The 25,088-nt window shown below is 38.4% G+C and overlaps 1 protein-coding gene across 1 annotated transcript; it reads left to right on the top strand.

Moving 5' to 3' along the window:
- The first annotated feature begins 1,535 nt into the window (after positions 1-1,535).
- On the top strand, positions 1,536-23,292 carry slc6a3 (solute carrier family 6 member 3). The gene is made up of 16 exons (XM_059567203.1): positions 1,536-1,757; positions 2,847-3,191; positions 3,846-3,977; positions 6,921-7,134; positions 11,173-11,311; positions 11,660-11,794; positions 12,749-12,852; positions 12,964-13,088; positions 14,752-14,864; positions 18,498-18,626; positions 18,713-18,812; positions 20,752-20,852; positions 20,953-21,120; positions 22,102-22,173; positions 22,419-22,998; positions 23,030-23,292. Exons 2-15 carry the CDS (start codon positions 2,903-2,905, stop codon positions 22,440-22,442), a joined length of 1,845 nt encoding a protein of 614 aa, XP_059423186.1. The 5' UTR covers positions 1,536-1,757; positions 2,847-2,902; the 3' UTR covers positions 22,443-22,998; positions 23,030-23,292.
- The last annotated feature ends 1,796 nt before the right edge of the window (positions 23,293-25,088 follow it).

Here is a 25,088-nt window from a genome sequence, read left to right as displayed (position 1 = left end):
CATTGGACTCATTCTCCATAAGTGTGTTTATGCAAAGTGAGAGACCATTTTTGAAAGGGAACACTCCAATTACTAACATAACCTTGGTTAACTGAGATAACAGGAACGAGTGTTGCGTAGACTTCCATACTATACAACTGCACACGAGTTGATGACTGTTGCTATCAGTTGAATGATTATGTTGAAACTGCATTCAGTGCTGACTTATATATAAGCAGTTGGCTCTACCTGTTTTGGCGGGCTGAAATGCCATATGTTTGTGCAGCTACACAAACATGAGCAAATTAGGCTTCAGCATTCAGAGTTACAGGATTTTCCCCATAAACATGTGCAACACTCATTCTTATTATCTCAGGGAACCGAGGTTACATTAGTAACCTGGCAGGATACTGTCTCACAGAAACTGATATGTTCTGTAAACGGTGATGAATTCTGGTCTTCTTTACTGAGTCAGACGAAGTTTTTGTTCTCGTCATCAACACAGGTCTTGTTGTTTGGCTGTGGATCTGTGATATGTGTGAAAGGGTAGGATGATAACCTCTGTTTGATCTGGTATTTGCTGCGCTGGAGCCAAACTGCTGTCTCACTTCAACAGATGCAGTCTTCAGATGATTAATGCTCAGCCTCAGGCCAAGATTAACACACTGAAATATCATCACATCGCCACAATCACGCCACATGCTTCCCTAAAACCACACACGTTTAATTTAATCATTGAGCAGTGCTGTGGGCCACTGAGATCTCCTCAGTGTCTCAGTGGTTTCTCCATGAGTGTTAATGGAGAGCAAACTGATCACCTGCTCCTTAGACGTTTCTCTTCTGTAATCTCACATGATATTTAATCAGACAATCTCGGTGTAAACATTTCTCATCAAGTTTATCTTGCTGCTTTCCAATTTTGTGAAAAAAAAGTGAAAAAGAAGGTGAAAAAATAAATAAATAAATAAATAAATAAAAATAACTTTCACTCAGAAATTCCTAGTAATCTTCCCAAACAATTATAGAGAAACAGCAGGTAGCACACTGAAATATGAGATTTGGAAGCAGAAAGACTGAGATGGTATTGTCTTCTAAAATATACTCTAACGATCTAGTTTTTTATTTAATTATTTTTTATTAGTATTATTATTATTATTTTTTTTTTACAGCTCTAGATCCAAAATGAGAACATTATAAGGTGTCTTTAGCAAAGACCAACCACTGATAAATCAAAATGAGATATGTTTGTTTTTGTTTTCTTGTTTTAAGCATGAATCTAACGGTTTTGTTTCACTGTTAAAATGTCGAGTTTATGTTTAAAACAAGAAGATGAAAAAAACATATCTCATTTTAATTTATCAGTGGTTGGTCTTTTCTAAAGACACCTTTACCAACAGGCTGTTTAACAGGCAGGCTGTTTTAAAAAGGGGAAGAAATGAAATTCAGGATAATCTCTGAAAACCAGCCTCATTGTCTTCCGGTGTTGCTTCTTCTCTGGATTTGATGAGATTTATTGAAATGAAGGAACAGATGAGGAGGTGTCAGAGAGCAGGAGGAGGAGGAGGAGACATGGGAAGGTGCTTGTCCTTCATATTCCATCTGCTGTGGTCAGGGGAAGAGTGTCTGCTTCTACCTGTGTGGGAGAAAGACCGTCCACGCTCCTCATTCACGTCTGCATTTGCAAAGAATGGCCATAATTATTGCACATGCTGACGAGGATCATCAACACATGGAGAAGTAAGAGGCCGTTTGGAGAAGTGCTTTACCCTACATTGAAGGTAAAATTTTATTATGCTTTTACACTGTTTTTATGACATGATTGCTTCTTGGACAGATAGTTCAGATCTCAGAAACTCAACAGGTGCTGCTTTTCTGAGAGTCGGGTTTTGTGCTCTTGTTTGGGCTGCAGTTGAGTTGGTCATAGAAATTAGATTCTATACTAACTAAATGATTCTTGTGGTTTTATTTATTTAGTTATTTATTCATTTCAGTATTTGCAGCTTAATTGTGTTAAGACTATTCAGACTATTAAATATTATTTAATATTTTGTTGAATTTATTCTATACACTGGAAAAAAATGTGGGGGAAAATATATTTTCTCCTAGAAAATGCAAGTAACTATCACAGATCATAAAAAAATGAAAGAAAAAAATGAAAAAATGAATTAAATGTGAAATTTGTGAAGTAGAAAGACTCAAATAGTGTGTTATCTGTACTACAATAATCTTTATTTTATTTGGAACTTAAAAATGTTTTACTCTGTATATCAGTTAAATCAACCACACTTTGGTCTTTATTTAGCAATAAAACATCAATATTTTTTTTAAACTGAGAGATAATTGGAGTATGTTTTCCAAGAAAATACCATTTCACTCTTTTTACTTCCAAAATTCATGTTCATTTGTGAAATTTGACAAACAATTTTTGATTAAAAGCAGTTTCCTCACTATATTTTTTCAGTGTATGAACATTATTTGTAAACAGTAAAACTTGAAGGAGATATATTTTAAAATGACTTTCAATATTAGAAGAATTGATTTGGTGATTAGTAAAATCTTTTCATTTGAGTAAAACAGTTTATTTAAATATCTGTGGCATTTGCTAGAAAGATTTTGGCCATTCTGAGACATTTATAATATGTTTATTACAACATAATAACACTTTTACTACACCATAATGACTATTTCGAAGTGATTCTTCTTGAATGGCTCTATATGTGCTGTATTTGCTTCTGTGGAATAGCTCGGTCTAGTTCAGACTCTTAGTGAGCTCCGTCAGGTCTGGTTCTCTGATCAACATGGCTGATTTGCTCCTCCCTCCGTCTCTCTCCTCCTCGCGTCCATCTCTGCTCTCTTCATCCCGTCAGAGAGGCTTCTGGATCTGAGCCGCTCTCTCTTGTTCTCCACGGCCCGCTGGCGACCCATGCTAAGAGGCAAACTCCCGGTCACACACATGTCCTCGGCCATCGCACCCGTCAAACCCTCCGGCACCGCCGGCCCCAAGGAGGTGGAGTTGATCCTGGTGAAGGAGCAGAATGGGGTGCAGTTCACCTCCTCTGCCCTGGTCAGTCCCAGTGGTCAGACACACCCGTCCGGAGAGGAGCGCGAGACCTGGGGCAAGAAGATCGACTTCCTCCTGTCCGTCATCGGCTTCGCTGTGGACCTCGCCAATGTCTGGAGGTTCCCTTACCTGTGCTACAAAAACGGTGGAGGTGAGAGACAGACAAGTCTGAGATGTGCTTCACAAAGCCATTTGGATGAGATTGATTAAACTTTTGCAAGAATATAGATTTTCTGTGGAAATCTGCCATTTATGGATAAATTAGACCGTTTGAGAAATCAAGAGAGACATTGATTTAAAATGTAAAAGCTTAACGATATAGAGTCTGTAAAACCTTGACGAACCAATAATGGAACTCAATGTACATCACCAGTTTGGACCAGGGTTATTATATTTAACAATAATAATAATAATAATAATAATAATACATTTAAAAAGCTTTAAAAAAAATCACAGATTTGTTATTTAGTTCTCATTTTTAGTTTAAATTGTTATACTAAAATAACTTAAAATGTATAACAACTATATATATACATATAATTGTTATATTATATTGCAAAAAATATATAATAAAAATAATATAATAATTTGATCATTTTTAAGAGTTGTAACAGTTAGGGAAGAACATTGGTCCTCTGTTTAGAGTGAATCTACACAAAGAAGAAGCTCAAACAAAAGCGAGTTTTCATTTTCAGATGATTTCCAGACTTCCACTGGTGTTATTTCAGAGATTTCATCATCATACTCTTTCTCTAACATGTACATCTGAGTATGTTTGTGCTCTATAATGGTGCGGTTGTGTCAGGTGCATTCCTGGTGCCGTACCTCTTCTTCATGGTGATCGCTGGGATGCCGCTCTTCTACATGGAGTTAGCTCTGGGTCAGTACAACCGTGAAGGAGCAGCAGGAGTCTGGAAGATCTGCCCCCTCTTCAAAGGTATGTGACCTTCAGAAAGTTTCCCTTAGAGAGAGCTTTACTATGATTCTCTGGCCTGTGTAAGTCTTATGGTGACAGCGCTGTTATGATCAGATGTTCACTGGCTCTCGAGGCAAAAGGTGTTTGTGTTCCCGAAACAAACTCATCATGGCAAGCGGCAGACAGGTGCTGTTTATCTCCAGCTCAAATCATCTGCAGTCAAATGGAAGACAGAAAAATTGGCTTTTAGTATGAAATTTGCCTGCCAGGCCTCAGTTGTTGGTGTCACTTCACTGGTGTTGCATTATGACACCAGCATACAGAAGATAACGAAGCACAGCGACCTTAAGTTCTTCACTGTTACTCAATAAACAAGACTTTATAGAGGGATATGAGATGCTGTCTGTAAAGAACAGATTATTCTGCAGTTCCTCAGAAAACCAGCTATAGGTCTTAAAGATCACTGAAACCAATGTGCTGGTCTAAAGAGACTGCAATGCCACAGACTTCATTATTCTCCAATTAATCGTGTAGTGTACATTACCAGTTTGGACAAGGGTTATTATAGTTCACTATAAAACTAGTGAAAACTCATTAAAATTGTCACTCCAAAAATGGAAATTCTGACATCATTTATTCACCCTCAAATCATTCCAAAGCTGTATGCGTTTCTGTCTTCTGTCAAAGACAAACGTAGATATTTTGAAGAATGTTGGTAAGCAAACAGCAGCTGGTAGCCATTGATGTCCAAAGTATCTTTTCCCTTATACTGTAAAAGTCAATGGCTAACAGCAACTGTTTGCTTACCTACATTCTTCAAACTTTATATGTTCAACATAAGAAATAAACTCACACAGAAAAAACTTGAGAATAAATAAATAATTAAATTCTTGAATGAACTATCCCTTTGAAATACAATATTATATATATGTGTGTGTGTGTGTGTGTGTGTGTGTGTGTGTGTGCGTGTGTGTGTGTGTGTGTGTGTGTGTGTGTGTGTGTGTGTGTGTGTGTGTGTGTGTGTGTGTGTGTGTGTGCGTGTGTGTGTGTGTGTGTATATCTTAAACTCATTTTATTTCAGCTAAGCAACATTTCTCAGTTCCAACGTGCTGTACTAAAATACAACCAAAAATAACTTCATTACATATAGACATAAAAAAGACAAAAACACAACAAAATTACTAAAGCTGTAACTAAAATTAAAATGGAAACAGAAAAAAAAAAAATATATATCATATATATATTATGGTATATGGTATAGCAGACTGAATATACACAATTAAAAGAGCTTTCTGATGTGGTAGGTTTAAAGAAAACCAATGTGCTGATTTGAAGAAGAGAATTGGGACTTTATCGTTCTCCAAATGATCACAGCTGCTTGTCACAGCTGTTTGGATATATTAGCTGTTCTGGTGTTGGTTTGTTAGAACTGTTGGATTTTAAGTGGAAAATTTGGAAAATCTTCTGAAGGTGATATCAGTCCATCACTGTAAATGCCTTTCAGCTGATACTTTATATCTAAACCTGATGTAGAGCCATGTTTGTGAACACTCTTCTGACAAAGCCTCATCTGTTTCCTAAAGACGCCTGTTTTGCGAGTCTATAACGGCTGTCAAGCATCTCGCGGAGAGAGAGAGAGATGGAGACGGACATTTTAATCACAAGTTCAGCTCTCTGTAGGCCTGCCGCTCGAGGAGAGATTACTGTAATTAGCACTGATCAACATGTTTGCTTCCTCAGGATCGATGGCCTGCGAGGGCCGGGAATCACACACGTGTGCTGCTGATGTATGACGGGAGAATCCTGCTGTTTGCTTTTAGACAAAGAGCTTAGCTAGATGAGCCATGGGGGGTTTATGAAAACTAACTCTGAACACTCAGACTAGCTCTCATTGTGTTTCACTGGTCTTTCTGTCATTTGGATTGATGTGCTGCAGGAACTTCTTCAGGAGTAAAGACTGCAGTAAGCAGTTATAAGAGCTAATGCCTAAAAAAACAAAACAAAAGTATACCAGGAATGGAAATTTAGTCTAAATTAATCTTTTATTCAGCAGCTAGTAGCTAATTTGGGATTATTTACAGTTACTATGTATTTATTAATATAATTTATTGATACAGTTGTTATTGATATGGTTATTGATAATGTATATATGTGAATATAATCAACATTATAATGTTTGCAAAATTTATTATGAAAATTATTATGATTATTTACTTGTTTTTCTGTACAAAGAGTGAAAATTATGTCACTTCCTGAGTGCACTAAAATTATGTTCTAAGGATCCTTTACAAAAGTTTTTGCTAAATAAAAGTTCATGAAACAATAATCATTAGAAAATTAGGTTAACTTTAATGAGTTAAATTAAAGTAAATTAAATTAATAATGATATTTAGATACATTTTGATAAGATAAATGCTAATTTGGTTTGTCTTTTTAAATGTAGAAAAATAAATAAAGCATGCATACATAAATTCATTAATGCATAAACTAATAAATAATTGATCACTGGAGTGCTGTACAGAGAAAATACTATTTCAGTTAGTCTACTTCTGTTACTTGCCTTTTTTATTATTATTTGTGAAATTTACTAGCAATTTCTGAGAGAAAATTGTTAATCGTTAAAGTTTATTCTATACCATTTACTCCTCAGTTTCCGTCATCTGAATTGTTTGTTATTTCTAATGTTACATTTTATGTTATTAAGTTAAATATTAATGTCGTCATCTAATGTCCCTGCTGAAAATATAATCTTAAACCAGGTAAGTGCCGGTTTGCGGCTGTTTTAGCTGGTGGTCTACCATAGGCTGACTGACCAGCATGGTCTGTATGGTGAGACTGACCAAGGAGGACGTGTTTGTTAAAATAGTTAGTTAACCAACACACCATCATTCAGAACATAAGCTGGTGAGCAGCTGATGGTGTTTCCAGCTAGAGTATCTTCATGTTTCTGCTGGTTTTGCTCAGGTGTGGGCTTCACGGTGATCCTGATCTCGCTATATGTGGGCTTCTACTATAACGTGATCATCGCCTGGGCTCTCTTCTACCTGTTCTCCTCCTTCTCCGCGGAGCTGCCCTGGATCCACTGCAACAACACCTGGAACAGTCCCAACTGCTCCGACCTCAATTCCACGCTGCTCAACGACACGTACAAGACCACGCCGGCGCTCGAGTACTTCGAGTACGTACACATGACCTTGAGTTCAATTCAAGTTTATTTGTATAGCACTTCTCACGATACAAATTGTTGCAAAGCAGCTTTACAGAAAATGTACGTTTCTATTTTAAAGTTTCTACATTAAATTTAGTAGTAGCATATCAGTGGTGAGTATGTCAAGTTGATGTCCATATGACAGAAATGTACGGTAAAAGCCATGCAGGTAGTTAATGACCTCTAATCAAACAGATGGTGAACACTATTAACAGCAACGACAATATGTTGCAATCAAACTTATAGCAAAGTTTGGTAGTTTTGTTCTGTTGTCTGAGGGGTAGGGATCATCTCTTCACAGGTGTTCGGTCATCTCAGGTCTTTGTAAGGGTTGGATCCAGACTGAAACTTGTGTAATTCGTAATTAAAGTCTATCCTGTAGCAGAGACAGAGAAACAAATAGAGATAAAATTAGCATAGCTGCTGTTCAAACCAAGCAAAAAATAGATGTTCAACCCAAGCAAAAGACTGAAAATGTGCATTTGATCAGATATAACTGCAGTGTAAGATTATGAGATGTCCTATAGGAATGCTTGGTGAAAGAGACGTGTTTTTAATCAAGATTTAAACAGAGAGAGTGTGTCTGAACCCCAAACATTATCAGGAATGCTATTCTAGAGTTTGGGAGCCAAATGCTAACCTAGGTACTGCCAAAAGTCCAGAGTTTTGCAACCTTTGGGTGCGGAATGTATTGTAGCATGATAGAAGATTAGTTAGGTATGCAGGAACTAGACCATTAAGGGCCTTAAAAGTAAGTAGTAATATTTGGTAACTGATGCGGAATTTAATAGGTAGCCAGTACAGAGACAGTCAAATTGGTAAGAAAGGTCATAACTTTTTTTTTTTCCTATTTAGTAATGAAAAGATTTGTATTGTTTTATTTGTATTGGAAAAGTAATGCTGATGTCATAAATGTGGACTGTTTGTGTGTATTTTGCTCTTCATGTTCTCCCATTGACCTAGTTTTCCCTTGTGTGTGACATGCCCATATTTGGTTATTTTCCTATTCCTGTTCCGATTGTGTTTGATTTATCTCAGGTGTGTCTCATTAATTCCCTCGTTTAGTTCAGTATTTAATGTGTGTCCTGCCCTTTCTTTTCATGTCCAGTGCTGAACGTCTTCCTGTCCATGTATGGTGCTACGTGTGTGTTTCTGCCTGCCCTGTCTTACCCTTCCGAGGATTAATAAAGACTGTTATTCATATATTTTCCATAGTCTCCACGTTCCTTCGTTCATCACAGTAGCAAACCCTGAAAGAACACTGGAACTACCTACAGTATTACTGCATGTTCCCCATCCGTTTTGTTTTTCTATGTTTTGCCCAGTGTTTTTTGTTTCCATTGTTCCACATGGATTCCCATCGCCCACCCTGAATACCTTCTCCTCTTGCTGGAGCAGGGGGAGCGATCGCTCAAGGGCCATATCAAACTGTTCCTGGTCCTCATGAGTCTCACCAGCTACCTGGACAATGTGCTCTGTCTCTTCACAATGCCAGTTTGAACACCGTGTGCAGAGCTCCATCATCTGATGATAGTCCTCAAGTGAATTTCACCACCTTTGTGGAATGGAAACTGGTGAAAAATGGATCTCCATTCCCCGTCTGTTCCCAGGAGAATCTCGCCAGTTAATTTTGGGTCTGGGACTGTACAAGCCCTGAAAAACCTGAAGGCTCACAAATGCCCACCTACCCGCCCGCTCCGGCCTCCTCCACCGCTGTTGTCTGGCAGCCTCTCTGCTTGCTCTCAGCCCACAATCAGTACAGTGGGAGCTACATGGATCTGCCATCCTTCATCGTCACTATGGCTGGAGAATTCCTGGCCTCTCCGCCTCCAGCTTCTGAGTCCTGGACTCCACCTTGGCCCATCGACCCAGTTGCTCCACCATGGCACTTAGCTCCATTCTCTCCACCATGGCTCGTCTGTCCACTGGTTCCGCCCGGCTCCCGCATCCCGACCATCCGTCGCCTTGGGACTCCACTCATCTGGTTTCGCCCCCTTTCCCTTCATCCCTCTGGTCCCTCTGGTTAGGGAAAGTCGTGGCCTAATGGTTAGAGAGCCGGACTCCCAATCGAAAGGTTGTGAGTTCGAGTCCCGGGCCGGCAGGAATTGTGGGTGGGGGGAGTGCATGTACAGTTCTCTCTCCACCTTCAATACCACGACTTAGGTGCCCTTGAGCAAGGCATCGAACCCCCAACTGCTCCCCGGGCGCCGCAGCATAAATGGCTGCCCACTGCTCCGGGTGTGTGCTCACAGTGTGTGTGTGTGTGTTCACTGCTCTGTGTGTGTGCATTTCGGATGGGTTAAATGCAGAGCACAAATTCTGAGTATGGGTCACCATACTTGGCTGAATGTCACTTCACTCACTCACTTCTGTCAGGCTCCTCCATCCCTTCGGCTCCATCTGGGTCCTCTGTCAGTCCGGCTCCACCGGTGCTCTCCGGATCCCTGCCTCCGCCTCAAGCCTGAGCCATCTGCTCCACCTTGGAACTACTGATCCTCCCCATCGCCCTGGATCATCGGTTCTCCATCTCTGCCTTCCTCCTCCATGGCTCCTCCCTCTGTCGGCTCCACTGTGGGTTGCCGTCATAGCTGTGACCTGGCTCCGGTTTGGCTCCTCCTGCTATCTCCATGGCTTCTCCCTCCATCTGATCTGCACTGGCTCCCCCTGTTTCCTCCTTGGCTCCTCCCTCCATTGTCATCTCCATGGACTCTGTCTGTTGGCCCCCTCCCGGGAGTCTGTCCTCCTCCTGAGCCTCCTCCCAAGTTCACAAGATTCCTGTCACAAGTTATTTATTTAGTTATTTATTTTTTTACGAATCTTTGCAAAGTTGCCTTTCCTAATAACGTGCTGGTCCCAATTTGCATTACTGAACAATTGGGGGGGGGGGGTGCCCAATTTGAAACTTTTTTCGAATGATTTTTTTCTGTTTTTCTATTGTGTGGTCTAAATATGATTATTTAACTGCTTCTGATTGAGACATGTTTGATATTTACAACTACCATTTTTTACGCAAAATGTGATATTCACAGAGTTATTAGGTCATGTTTTCTCCCTTTTTTTTTCCAAACGCGACAAGCACCAGTCCTGCTTTTTTGCAGATTGCAATATATCCGCTCAACCAATCACATCACATCATTCCACGCACTGTAAACGGTAACAACCAATCACAGTGCACCATTCCATGCACCATGAATACACTCCACATCTTAGTTTTACTCATCTACTTTGTACTTTGTGATCAACATACATGGGCTGCACGATAAATTGCATGCGCATCTCGATATTTTAATACACAGAGCCGTAGATCACTGACAAGCTGCACTATATTGCGTTATTTAGATGAATCGCATTCGATTATGAATGTGACATTGCGTAGCTTGTCAGTGTTAGTGTTTTTATTAATGCCATTTAATAAAAGTTTGAGACATGTTTGATATTTACAACTACCATAGCTTAGATTTGGCAGCCACAAACATGCCATGAAAGCAAAATACATTAAACATATTCTTTGTTATAGTGTGTTTTTCACTGTGAAACACCCGGGAGAGCCAGCTGACAATGTTGATTGTTCTCCATTAGTTTTCCTTCTGTAATCACATTTGATCTTGTGTCACTGTGAAATCACCCCTACAGTCTTGTGTGTGGTCTTATGGTGTCGTGGTCTGGTCGAATCATCTAATGTGTGTGTTCAGAGGATAATAAGGCTAAAGATTGGTCAAAACTGTTTTCTTGTTTGTGGTGTCCCATGTTTTTAAAATCGGTTAAGATTTGAAAATTGTCTAGTGTGCAGCCAGCTTAATTACCCCTTGGCAACTGTAAGTTGTCAGGACCACTCTTTCTGAAAAAGATTACTGTAGAGATCCTGAACTTTATATTTGGTGGCAGGTTATCCACAAGCAAAACCCGTCGAGGGTTTGAACCACCACCAAACTATCAAACAAGTTTAGGCAACTGGGCCCCTGGACCCATAAATGTAGAGTATGATCATGGGTTGATGTTGATCTGCAGGCGAGGCGTGCTGCATCTTCATGAGAGCTCCGGCATCGATGACCTGGGTCTGCCGCGCTGGCAGCTCACCTCCTGTCTGGCCGTGGTCATCGTGGTGCTCTACTTCAGCCTGTGGAAGGGAGTCAAGACCTCAGGGAAGGTTTGAGATCTTACATGAACCTCCGGTGGTTTGATGGTCTTCTGCTGTCTCCAGACTGGTGCTTAGGGTGGAAGCGCACAAAGCCCCTCTCAAACAAACCACACTGGCCAGGCCAGAAGACCAGCAAACATCTATCAATAAATGTTTCTGATAGACTAGATGTGCTTTCAAATTTTCACAACACCATCTTCTCCAACCTACTTTACAGCTGTCATGCAGTTCTGTTCTTGGAATATAAGTTAATGTGTAGTTGTTTGGTAGTTTAAGCATCGTATAAATGTGAAGTATTTATGTTGTATGGTGACATTCATGCCGTTTGTGTGTGTGTGTTTGTGTGTGTGTGTGCAGGTGGTGTGGATCACAGCCACTATGCCCTATGTCGTCCTCACTGTCCTGCTGCTGCGCGGCGTCACACTGCCTGGAGCCATCGATGGCATTAAAGCCTACCTGAGCGTGGACTTCCTGCGCCTGTGTGATGCTCAGGTACACACACACACACACACACTCACACACACACACACACACACATTGGTTTTTATGGTTTACGGAGACATTCCACAGGCATAATGGTTTTAAACTGTACAAACCATGTTTTCTATCACCCTACACCCTACTGTATTTTTTTGTCAAACAAATGAAGCCATCTTTCAAAAACACAAAAAAATAAAATCCTGATTCCAAAGTTCTAAACAGTAGTGTATCTCATTTTATATAGACTTTATATAGAAAGATAATAATAGTAATCGTGTTGAAGCCTGTGCAATCTTTTTGGAATAAAACAATATTCAATATCCAATAACTGATATTTGGATCATTTTAGCTTTGAAATGTCCCACAGCTTTTGGGAGGTTTTATCAGAAGCAATACACTTCTGGACTCTCTGTCTCTCTCTCTCTTCTCTTTCACACACACACACACACACACACACACACACACACACACACACACACACACACACACTCCTACCTACTGAGATGTGTAATGCTCTCCTTTAAACGCACATGCAGTATAATTGTATTAAAGAGCAGCAGAAGGTTTATCATTCTTTGAGAGCCTGTGACATTTGTATTATAATTTTGATCGGTCAAGTCTCACAGATTTAGACTTGTGTGTGTGTGTGTGTGTGTGTGTGTGTGTGTGTGTGTGTGTATGTTTATGAATCAATCTCATGTCCTCGTAGCGCAGCGGCAGGTGAAGTTACTATCAGGCTTAAGTAAGTTTTTCCACGATCTGCGATTCTTTCCCGGAGCACCACTTGGCAAAGAGACCTCAAAGCGGCAATTTCAGAATTAGATTAGACACATGTGTGCAGCAGCAATTTGCAAAATTACCCTGTATTCACAAGTGTCTTTCATCTTTCTGCTGAATGAGTTTCCTGCAATTATCTCTAATGATAGCTGTTGTGCGGCCCCTTTGTGCGGGCCGTTTGTGTCGCAGGTCTGGATCGAGGCCGCCACGCAGATCTGCTTTTCTCTGGGAGTGGGGTTTGGTGTGCTAATCGCCTTCTCCAGCTACAACAAATTCAGCAACAACTGCTACAGGTGAGCAGAGAGTTGTGCAGTGCAGAGCAGAGAGAACGCAAACACAGTTTCACAAACTTCACAGCTGAAATAAAATGATGCATGTTTGAAGTGAGTGATTTTGTGTTACAGAGACGCCATCATCACCAGCTCCATCAACTCTCTGACCAGCTTCTTCTCTGGCTTCGTCATATTCTCCTTCTTGGGTTACATGTCACACAAACACAACGTGGCTCTAGATAAAGTCGCCACAGATGGTGAGTAAGTTTCTATTATGTGCCTGTCATTTGACTGAAGACGTGCAGCTCACAATAACATATAATAAACCATTTATTAATATTCATATTATTATGTACTAACACGTTTTAACTTTCAATTAACATTAACTAATGCATTATAAACAAACACGAATTAACAATGATCAGTATTGTTATAGTTTATGATAACATATTAACAAATGTTACTATTTTGTAAAGTGTTGAATGAATTACATAACTTTGGGAAAATGAAGTGTTGTTGTTGCACATTAATTAAAAACCCCTGTACAAGTGTTATACAACATTTAAATAATTGACATTCAAATGTATATATATATATATATATATATATATATATATATATATATATATATATACTATTAGAATTATTTAATTTGAATCATATCAATTTAAAATACTTTCTAAACTATATAAGAAAAACTACATTTTAATAATATGAATTGGCTTTAGAGCTTTAAATGTGCTTGATGTGGTCTGTAAATGTGAAGTCCTGATTGATCTCAGATCAGTCTGTGATTGCTGTTCACCGTGACAGACTCTTATAAACAGCAGCGTCTGGAGGCAAAAGAGCAAAAGTAGAGAGCAAAATCAATAATGTGTGAGAGGCAGAATGTCAGTGGAACAGAAACATGTCGATTTGTCTGATTCTCAGCAAAGTTTCTGTTACTGTTGGACTGATTTGTATTTGCCATCAAAAATGCATGACTAATTTATGTTTTCTTATGATCTTTAAAACCGTTTGATCTGCTGAGTTGTGCCCAAATGCTTGGAATTAATTTTATAGATAAATATCCATTCGAAAGAAAGAAGTCTCTTCTATTCATCAATTGATTAAACATACAGTAGGCCTAAAAACGGAAATGTTAAGAAATATTATTTAAATTATTTATATTTAAAATATTTTCTGTGTGAATCTGTGTTAAAGTGTAATGTATTCCTGTGATGCTCCGCTGTATTTTCAGCATCATTCCTCCAGTCTTCAGTGTCACATGATCTTCAGAAATCAGAATAATATGATGATTTACTGCTCAAGAAACATTTCTGATTATCATCAATGTTGAACACAGTTGTGCTGCACAATATTTTTGTGGAAACTGTGATATATGGATAGAAAGTTCAGAAGATCAGCATTTATTAGAAATAGAAATCACATTTTAAATGTCTTTACTCACTAATGATCAAATTTTATGTGTCCTTGATAAATAAAAGTATACATTTCTTAACACACACACAACTTTCTAACCCTAATGGTTTGAAAAATAGCATAAATTGTCTGCATATGTACATATTTGCAAAAAAAAAAAAAAATAATAAAAAAAAAAAAAATAATAATAATAATAAAATATATGTATATGTATAAATATATATGTGTTTATTTCACCACCTGATGGAGTTTGTAATTCAACTTGTTTTATTGCATCACTTCACTTTTAAACTAACACGTGGAAAATAGTAGCAATGAAGTAATAATAGATGTTTAGTTGGGTGTTGTGTAAAGGACTAATTGATAAATTAATTAATTGATATGATTGTGATATTCTAATCAACTCTAGATTAATACAGCATCCTCAGAGCCACTCTCTGTGTTTTTTACCGCAGTGTATGTGGAGGTGTTGAGTCTTTGTTGTTTGCGTCTCACCAGGTCCTGGTCTGGTGTTCATTATTTATCCAGAAGCCATTGCTACACTGCCGGGTTCATCAGTGTGGGCTGTGATCTTCTTCATCATGCTGCTGACTCTGGGAATCGACAGCGCTGTGAGTCTCAGCATCTTCTCTGATCTGATCTCGAACACAAAAGTTTGTCAGTACAGTATTAACACTCAAAATACTGTACATTCTAAAACCTTTAGACTACTTTCACATTCTGGGTCAATCTGGACCTGAAGAATTGATACATAAAACAGTCATAACTTCATATTTTCCAACTAAAACCATATCATATCTGATCGGCAACTTCTCAATAATGAGAAAATATAAAAAACAAAATATAAAATGATTGAATTTTATAAGATCATACAAAGAGTTTGGTTCCAAAACACGATATTTTGTTGTTGTTGTTGTTTTTTTTTTTTTTAGGTTTCCGCCAAATTCAGTATGGTTTCTGGTCTGTTTTAAAAAGTAAATTTTTAATTTTACGCAAATTGTGATATTCACAGAGTTATTAGGTCACGTTTTCTCCCTTTTTTTTTTTCCAAATGCGACAATCACCAGTTCTGCTTTTTTGCAGAATGCAATATATCCGCTCAACCAATCACATCACATCATTCCACTCACTGTAAACGGTAACAACCAATCACAGTGCACCATTCCATGCACCATGAATACACTCCGCATCTTAGTTTTACTCATCTACTTTGTACTTTGTGATCAACATACATGGGCTGCACGATAAATTGCATGCGCATCTCGACATTTAATACACAGAGCCGTAGATCACTGACAAGCTGCACTATATTGCGTTATTTAGATGAATCGCATTCGATTATAAATGTGACATTACGTAGCTTGTCAGTGTTAGTGTTTTTATTAATGCCATTTATGTTTTTGTTAATAGAGAATTGGAATCTATGCTTCGCCACTCTGGATTCCACCATGTTTTAGGTCACGCTCAGCTGCACACAGTGTAAACACACACAAATCACCACAGAAAGAGCCCACCATTTACTATTAATATATATATATATATATATATATATATATATATATATTATTCAGTCTTCACTACACAGTGGTACTAACATCGGCTAACTGCTAAAACACTTTGGTTAGACTAGCAAAACCATGGCTATTTTTTAAAGGGGAGAATACATAGCTTGATCTCAAACAGTGGATGGTTTATCATTGTTATATATCGTCATATTGCCCAGTAAAACTACTCAGTGTAAAGAATTAAACCATTATAGAAGTAATAGAGCTTATTAGAAGATGATTTGAAATGATCTGTGTATTGTGGATGCTATGGAAAAAAATATCTTCACTTGAATGAACCAATGTGAAGATTCTTACTATTAGAAATGCCAAACAAAGATGCAAGCAATCAAATAAATGATTGAAACTTAATCTGCACAAGCAGGTGGCTGGGTACCAACGAGCTGCCGCAAGATAATGTTTCCATACCTACATGATTTTCTTCTGTCTGTAGTGTGAGGGCTAATAGTTTAATGCAAACCACCGTATATAATAAATCTACAGAGATCAATTTAATTAAAAGTCAGATTATTAAGACACATCTTATTTGAGTTGTTTACCATACTGAGTTTCAGTTTAACTTTCATACAAGTTCTGTAGTGAATGCATACATTTTATATTATTTTATGTTTATATGATTCAATTTAAGATTATATTAGAATGATTAGCGCTCACTGTATCAACATAGCGTTAATCAAAAGCAGAGGTATTCTATTGCATAACTTACCTTACTTACTTATCTGCAGAAAATAGCTCTGCCTTTCCAGCTTTCTAACACTGAAGAAGAAAGTTTTTCACACCGGCCATGCAAAAGCAATGGCAAATGATGTAAAGTGAGCCATAACCACTTTAACGGACCTTAAGTACAATAATATAAACATTATTAATATCAAACGTCTACATTCACTATATTATCCAGTCTCTGCTGTAGCTACCGTGACCTAAACTTCCAGAATGCATTGCCACTGTGAGGACACATTCCCAATCTCTATACAGCAGATAGCACTACAGTCAACTAAATGATTGCACTTTTGGAAGTTGAATGTAAGGAAAATGTAATTTTGGAATTTCTGTGGTTTAATGTGATGTTGTTCTTGTTCATGATTACATTTTCTTTTGTTGCTGTTATTAATTTATAGCATTAACAAGATGACCCATTGAATTCATTTTAGAAGCGATGACTTATGGATGTATTTTTAGTATTATGATATAATATAATTAGTATTGACCAAGTTCAGAGGCTGTCATATGTGGATCAGCTTACTATATTGTGTATCACAATACTTTCATATTGTTTCAATGGATTTATTGCATTTTGAGAGAAAAAAAAAGTATCATGGATTAATTGCATTTAAAATAAATAAATAAATAAATAAATAAAATAAAAAAGTATATATAATAAATGTTTGAAAATCAAAACCTGGATTTAATTTTTTAATATTATAACCTAAAGATGCTATGTGAAAGTTTGAAACAGAAAATAGTGGTTTCCATCTTGCCACATGTACATACATTTTTACGCAAATTGATCAAAATGGATGCATATATATATATATATATATATATATACATATATATATATATATATATATATATACATATATATATATATATATATATATATATATATATATATATATATATATATGAACGGCACCTGTTGTTGTCAGAATAGCTACATTTTAAGTTTTATGGATTTAACTTATATCTAAATACCGTAATTTCATTAACTGATATAATGTTAATATTCAAAGCTACTGAAGTACTGAAATCTGTTGTGTATCTCTGTAATACACTGATAACCACCAACAGCAGACGTTGTGAGTCACATGATGAACCAAAGCCTATTACAAGGTGCACACAAACACTAAACACCATCATGCTAACCCACATGAAACTGAAATAAATAAATAAAAAAAATATAACCCAGGGAATTCTGGGATGGCCAATTTATGGTTATGCACTGTAAATTATACTTTCTTTTTCACTTCCAAAAACTGTATACTGCTGTAAAATTACATGCAATGTCCAATACAATTTTTTTTATATATACTAGGGGAGCTTAGCATTAATCAATTAACAGGTTTTTAATATAGCGTTGTACAGTCTTTTACCGTTAAAATTACTGTCATTTTTCACAGTGTACATATTTATTTCTAACAAAACAACATCAACACAACATCGATATTACTCTAAAAAGATTTCAAGCAAAATAAAGTCATTTTACTTGCTTTTTAATTTGCTTTTACTTTTTACTACAGTTTTCCATGCTGCAGTGGTTCGTCAATAGATGCCGTATTCATGTTTATCAACAAAATTCAGCCCAAAAGTGTGTGAGACATGGGCAAAAGGCAAAATATATTTGACTAATATAACCAAGTAATCTTTTTTTTTTTTTTTTTTTTTTTTTTTGGAGCCTAATGGTACTCCATACATACGGGGTCCAACATTACTTGAACACAAAATATTGTTCATTTATTCATACAGTCATTCAAATTCTTATATCTCCTAAAAATATTTTAAGTTATTTTGTTCAAAGGGTTGTTCCCTTGCTAATCTTTTTTTATACATTTTTTTATGTACGTATCTTTTCCGGGTCAAAATGGACCCGTGTGGGTTCATGAGTGCTGTAAATGACGACTGCAGGCTCAGTCCCGATGAACGCCAGCGCTGTAACTGCATCTGAACGCTGTTTTTCAGATGGGAGGGATGGAGTCTGTGATCACGGGTCTCATCGACGAATTCAAGTTCCTGCACAAACATCGAGAGCTCTTCACACTCTTCATCGTGGTCTCCACGTTCCTCATCTCTCTCAGCTGTGTCACAAACGTACGTGAGAATGAGTTTTCTGCCTGATTATGAGGAGCGTCTGGTGTGGATTCTTGATCTGGTCTCGTCCCTCGGTCTCTCTGCAGGGTGGCATCTACGTCTTCACGCTGTTGGACCACTTTGCTGCCGGGACATCGATTCTGTTTGGAGTGCTGATTGAGGCCATCGGCATCGCCTGGTTCTACGGTGAGACATGTGCTGCTCCTGCATGTGTGGTGAAGCTGATGTGGCATTAGGGGCTGATGGTCTATCAGACGGCTGTGCTCCGGGGCCGCTGGCGCTCATTAGGACCCCAGAGCTCAGATATCAGCCGAGGAACGCTCTTCACACAAACACCTATCAATCAGACATTTGATTCTAACTGCAGATTCGATCTAGTTTTGATCTAACAAGAAAATGTTTCTTATTTTCATTGTTTAATTTGATGTGTTGAAATAACTCAAACTAAAACTGAAAATAACAATAATAATAACAATAATAGTAATAATAATTATAAAACAAAACTGTATAACCAAAAAGACTAGTAAAAACAACAAAACATATTTACATATTTATTTTAAAAAAAAAATTCTCTGAAAAGTTTTAAAACAAAACAGATGAAAAAGTGATCAGTTTCTCATGCTGCAATGGTTAATCATCAGGTGACATATTCATGTTAATCCAGCCCAAAAGTGTGCCAGACATGGGGTAAAGGCAAAATATATTTGACAAAAGTTTGTGCTGTCAAACAAATAATCGTGATTAATCGCATCCAAAATAAAAGTATGTGTTTAAATAACATATGTGTGTGTACTGTGTATATGTATGATGTATATTCGGTTAGAAATTCTCCTCAGATGTTTCCATGTAATTCAAGCACTGACTTCGTCCTGGAAAAGCCATTTCTTTGCCTTCGGTGATCTGGCATGCGGTCGCAGGGATGTGATCTTTGCAAACAGACCCGAGGCAGCGAGCGATTCCTGAAGACCTGATCTTCAGCGTGACTCAGTGAGCTCAGGACCATCAGAGCGTTTGACCTGTGCGGGTCACAGGCTGCCAAACACACGGCCCCGGGCCCCGCTGGCCTTTCTGGAGGCTGCTTTACCTGCACCTTTGTCCCTGAGCTCTGCTCTCGCTGTCTCCTGCGATCAGACGTCAAGTCTCGATCAAACCCTGCAGCCACAGACTCTCTGAGATCTGCTCTACAGGGCGTTTGCTTCCAAGGATTCTGTCATTTTCATCAAAACTCAAAGTTATATTGTTTTCTGTGGAGCATGGCTTAATGCTGTTACTTTGTCAGTATTGCCATATTCACATGTTAAAATATGCTGTTTGTTCAAGTGCGTTTAAGGAGAAGGGACTTCGGGGGAAGCTGTGATCTTTATTATGTTTACTAGTGGCTTCTACAAATCTACATGCCAGCTGTTATATACCGTGATAAATATTTATACTGGCCACTACAATTCAAAAATTATATATATATAAAAAAAATTCCTATTTATCAAGGATGCATTGCATTTATAAAAAAGTGACAATTATAATGTTGCACAAAGATTTATATTACAAACAGGTTTCTATTCATCTGTGAATCCTGAAAAATAAAATATTCCAGTTTCCACGAAAAAATAAAAAATAAATATATTGAGCAGCACAACTGTGTTCAACATTGATAATAATCAGAAATGTTTCTCGAGCAGTAAATCATCATATTTTCATGATTTCTGAAGATCATGTGACACTGAAGACTGGAGGAATGATGCTGAAAATACAGCGGAGCATCACAGAAATAAATTACACTTTAACATACAGTATATTTAAATTTAAATCCATTATTTTAAATTATAATGATATTTCAAAACATTATGTTTTTACGGTAATGGCAATGGTTGGACGATTGATACATTAGTTGCATGAATCCATTATAACACCTGTTGCTTTTTAAATATTTTAAGTAAGTTAAATGCATCGGCTGATATGTAGAAGATGTCTTCAAACAATGTATAATTCAGACCTGCTATTATGGTTCATCCTAGCAGCCGCAATAACATCTTTGATTTTTGTGATATCGATTCACCAACAACATCAATAGATATCATTCAGAGTTTGGATTCAATGGCATGAACACTGTAATTTCCTTGATGTTCAGGTGTGGATCGCTTCAGTGATGATATCGAGGAGATGATCGGACAGAGACCTGGACTCTACTGGAGACTGTGCTGGAAGTTTGTCAGTCCGTGTTTCCTCCTGGTGCGTTCACTGTCTCTCTGTCCAACACAACACAAGTACAGTATCATCAAACTTCTTCAGACACCACTAACCGTGCCTGCTTTCTCTCCCCTGCACTCAGTTCATGGTAGTTGTGAGTTTTGCGACGTTCAATCCTCCCAAGTACGGCTCGTATTATTTCCCCACGTGGGCGACGATGCTGGGCTGGTGTCTGTCCATCTCCTCCATGATCATGGTGCCGCTCTACGCCTTCTACAAGTTCTGCTCTCTGCCCGGAAGCTTCTGTGACGTGAGGATTTCATATTCATCAATACACCAAACAAAAAAAGTCAAGCCACATTAACTTCTATAGGGCTTTATACAAACGCTGTTGTGAAGCAGCTTAACAGTAATAAAGTGGAATAAGGAATACGTCATTAATTATGATACAAGTTCAGTTCATTTTTAATCAGCTCAGACTCCGATTAATCAATTCAGTTTCAATTTCTTTCTCATCTAATAGCGTCGAATCAATAATACTACTGAACAATAATAATGCATTGCATTGGACTAAAACTTACTGAAAAAGATACATTTTGTACATTTTGGTGATATTTTCCCCCAATCTTTTCCTGGTCAAAATTGATCAGCCTACAAAAAATAAAAATAATTCTTCTCATGCTATATTGTCACCAAATCTCGATTTCAATCTTTTTGTCAACTTGTTTTCTTGCAATAAGCACAGGTTTTGTATTTCCTTTTGGAGCCAATTGATCATTTATCTGAGCTTATGAGTGAAGATAATTTTGCCAGTATTCACTCAAAAACTGAGGTGCATAAGCTCAGATCAATGATAAAGTAACATAATGAGAGATTTACAAGCAATTTTGGTCACACTTTATTTTAAAAATCTAGTTCTCATTATTGACTATGACTTTTGCCTCAACAAACACTTACATTTCTGCTTATTAATAGTCAGTGGGGTATTAGGTATGGGGTTTAAGGCATAAGGGGTCTAACATATAGTCATGCAGAATAATGCATTGAGTAATAATCAGCCACTATGCTACAGTAGTAATTTGCAGTGATCATTTTTCCTTAAAATAAATTAGTTCCGGGTAAATTTTTTGGGACCAGGAAGACCACATTTGTGCACAGCACAAGGGTTAACATTCATCACTGCACAGAGATCATACTGCATGCATGATGGCTTTGGTTATAGAGATGTCCCTGTGTTTGTCTGGTTGTTTCTGTGACTCTGTATGACTGTGCTGCTGGATTATTTCGGTAGAAACTGGCGTACGCCATCACTCCTGAGACTGAACATCACCTGGTGGAGCGTGGAGAGGTGCGGCAGTTCACGGTAAGATCATGGGTGCTTTCATGTGTTCGGATGAACAAGGAAGATTACATAAATTTCATGGGTGAACTTTCAATTATGCTAAACGTGACATTTTACTGCACCGTTATCACAGTCCATCTCCGGCGCAGATATGGTGTGATTGTTCTGGACTCACTAATGTTGAAGTCTTCAGTGATTTCTGCTGGTTGCATATTTTGAGCTTGTGTTGTGAAGAGCGCTGTATGAATATGACTTGTTTCTCACAGCTTCATCACTGGCTGGTGGTTTGAGGTGATGATGAAGATGATGATGATGATGGCGCACGAGGACTCGCTTCACGAGGGAAACGCTGGCAGAAGCGTATTACTAGTTTTTTCTTTCTTGCATAATCGGACATGTGGCTGTTTCGTGACTTGGATCACAGTGTGTCAGTATCAGTTTTACTCTCTCCGTATACGATGACTGTTATGATGCCTGATATTGTCCCCACTGACTGTTCATTATATATCTTTTGTTTGTGGTCAGAGTTCAACTGAGCCTTATTGAAAAATGTGTTTGACGTGTCAAAAACTGTACAAAATACATCTTTAGAAACACTAACGTTTAGAGACGTGTAAATAGTGCTATTGCAACAAAAAAAAAAAAAAAGTAAATAAATTAAATCTATCCTCTCTGTGTCTGAGAAGTGCAAATGCATTTACGACTGAACAAGTTCAGTTGACCACAACAAAACTCTTTCATTTTCATGCTTGCTTTCAGTGTCGATCATATGATGCATAAGAGCAGAAGAGATAACCTCATCCAAGACATTAGGTCACCGGAAGGTCAAAGCGTTGGTCACTGCATGTCTGCAGAACTGCAGGAAATCAGTCTGTAGGAAACAGCATGCAGTGATTATACTGTTTGCAGACTTCTACAGGACATATTTACTCCATGCAGTGGTTAACCTTCCAAACTAATAAAACACAGCAGCTTTTATAGGATTTCTGTCGCACTGAATGTTGTCATCTACAGCTGTATTATGGGACTATCAGACTTTTATTTACATGAAGGTTTATTACAAATATTTAAAGTCTTTAAATTTAATGATTTCAGTGCCTACTGAAATTTGTCAAGTACTGAAATGTCAATAAAAAGTGTTTATGAAAAAAGTGTTTTTTTTTTCTTATGACACTAATACACAATGCATGTTTTTTTTGGTCAATATTTATGGAAGAGAAGAGCTGATTTAAATGGTGTGGTCATATTAAGATATCTCAAAACAAGAGGCAATGATGGGGATAAAACCAGTGTCCAGTTTCTACTCAAACTAATTCAGTTCAGGATATTTTATTCTACTGCATTAACAGTCCATATACAGTCTACACTTCTTTCGTGTGTCGTCATCAAATGTCCAGCACAGTAGAACTCAGCCACGTTCTCATCTCAGGTCCCACGTCGAAGAGGCCGGCCTCCGACGGTGGTTTATACAGTGGACAGGTGGTGATTATGTGCTCAGTTCGCAGGCGGTTTAGCAGAGTCCATTGCCGGCATGGCAGATCCTCTCCTTCAAGAGCGCCTCCAGGGTCATAGATGTAACGGTGGATTCGTGAGGGCCCTGCTGACTCCCACTCCTGCTTCCAGGCTGCCGCGAGCCATACCTCTGTAGAAAGGTCCTCAGGGATGGACCTGAGCAGGTCTTGTGCCGCCTTGTTGTACGGGTGGCGGGACTTCAGTCTATGAGGAGGCAGTGCTGTTGTGGTGGTATTGTGCAGGATTTGCCAGTTGTATCTTTGGGCTTTCCTTGCAAGAGCGAGGGTAGCAGCCTCTCGTCGGAGGCCGGCCGGGGCAATACCCGCAAATGTTGGCAGATGGTAGACAGGGGTAGATTTCAGGCAGCCAGTTATAGTCCGAAGGGCAGTGTTTATGGCAATGTCGACTTTCCTGGCGTGTGGGCTTCTGCACCAGGCTGGGGCACAGTATTCAGCTGTGGAGAAGACGAGAGCTACTGTTGATATTCGAAGCACCTTGGCAGTTGCACCCCAGCTAGTACCAGCGAGACGTCGAATTATTGCGACCCTTGATGACACTTTGGCCGTCACTTCTTCAAGGTGTTGTTTGAATGTTAGAGATCTATCCAGGCGTACGCCAAGGTACCGTGGGGCTTGCTGGAACTGAAGGCGCTTGTTATTAACGAATATGTCCAGTTCCCGTCTGGCCTCACTGTTGTTCAGGTGGTAAGCTGCTGCAACTGTCTTGCCGATGCTGAGCTGTAAACGCCACTCACGCAGGTAGGCTGCCAAGGTGTCCATGTCCTGGTTTAGGCTGGCCTGCATCTGCTCCCATGTTTGTCGTCTCGTCATAATGGCCAGGTCGTCAGCGTAACCATATTTCCGGGATGTTGTTTCCGGTAAGTCGTGGATGTAGATATTGAATAACATCGGTGCGAGGACAGAACCCTGCGGAACACCATTCCTCAGCCTTCTAAGCCTGCTGCATTGACCGTCGCTGGTCTTTAAGGTGAAGCTGCGGTTCGTCACCATCTCAATGATGAACTTCACCATGTGCCGGTCGGGAATGATCTTTAGTAGCTTTACAGTCTACACTGTACTATAAGTTCATATTGTGTGGGTCAGAAATTATAAGCAAATCTTAAATATTTTCAAGAATATCAGAGTAGATGAACAGTGCATGAATGTATCACTACTCGGGCTGTTCTTCATTTATTAACATTTATTAACAGTGCCAATTAGTTCATCATGAAATGATATATGTAAAAAATAAATAAATAAAGAGTGCTGTGAATGTGCTCACACTCAAGTCATCTGAGATCAGGATGAGTTTGTGTCTTCATCAGGTTTGGAGAAATGTAGCACTGCATCAGTGTCTCATCAATGGATGCTCTGCAGTGAATGGGTGCCGTCAGAATGAGAGTCTGATAAAAACATCACAATAAT

The sequence above is a fragment of the Carassius carassius genome, chromosome 15, assembly GCF_963082965.1.
Source record: "Carassius carassius chromosome 15, fCarCar2.1, whole genome shotgun sequence".
Classification (NCBI taxonomy): Eukaryota; Metazoa; Chordata; class Actinopteri; order Cypriniformes; family Cyprinidae; genus Carassius; species Carassius carassius.
This window is presented reverse-complemented; position numbering and strand designations above follow the sequence as displayed.

Excerpts from the sequence above, each read along its gene's own strand:
- slc6a3 (XM_059567203.1), top strand. The coding sequence starts at position 2,903 with ATGCTAAGAGGCAAACTCCCGGTCACACACATGTCCTCGGCCATCGCA. Across the intron at positions 3,978-6,920 it reads GATCTGCCCCCTCTTCAAAG|GTGTGGGCTTCACGGTGATC; the intron begins GTATGTGACCTT and ends GGTTTTGCTCAG. Across the intron at positions 18,627-18,712 it reads CTCTCAGCTGTGTCACAAAC|GGTGGCATCTACGTCTTCAC; the intron begins GTACGTGAGAAT and ends GTCTCTCTGCAG.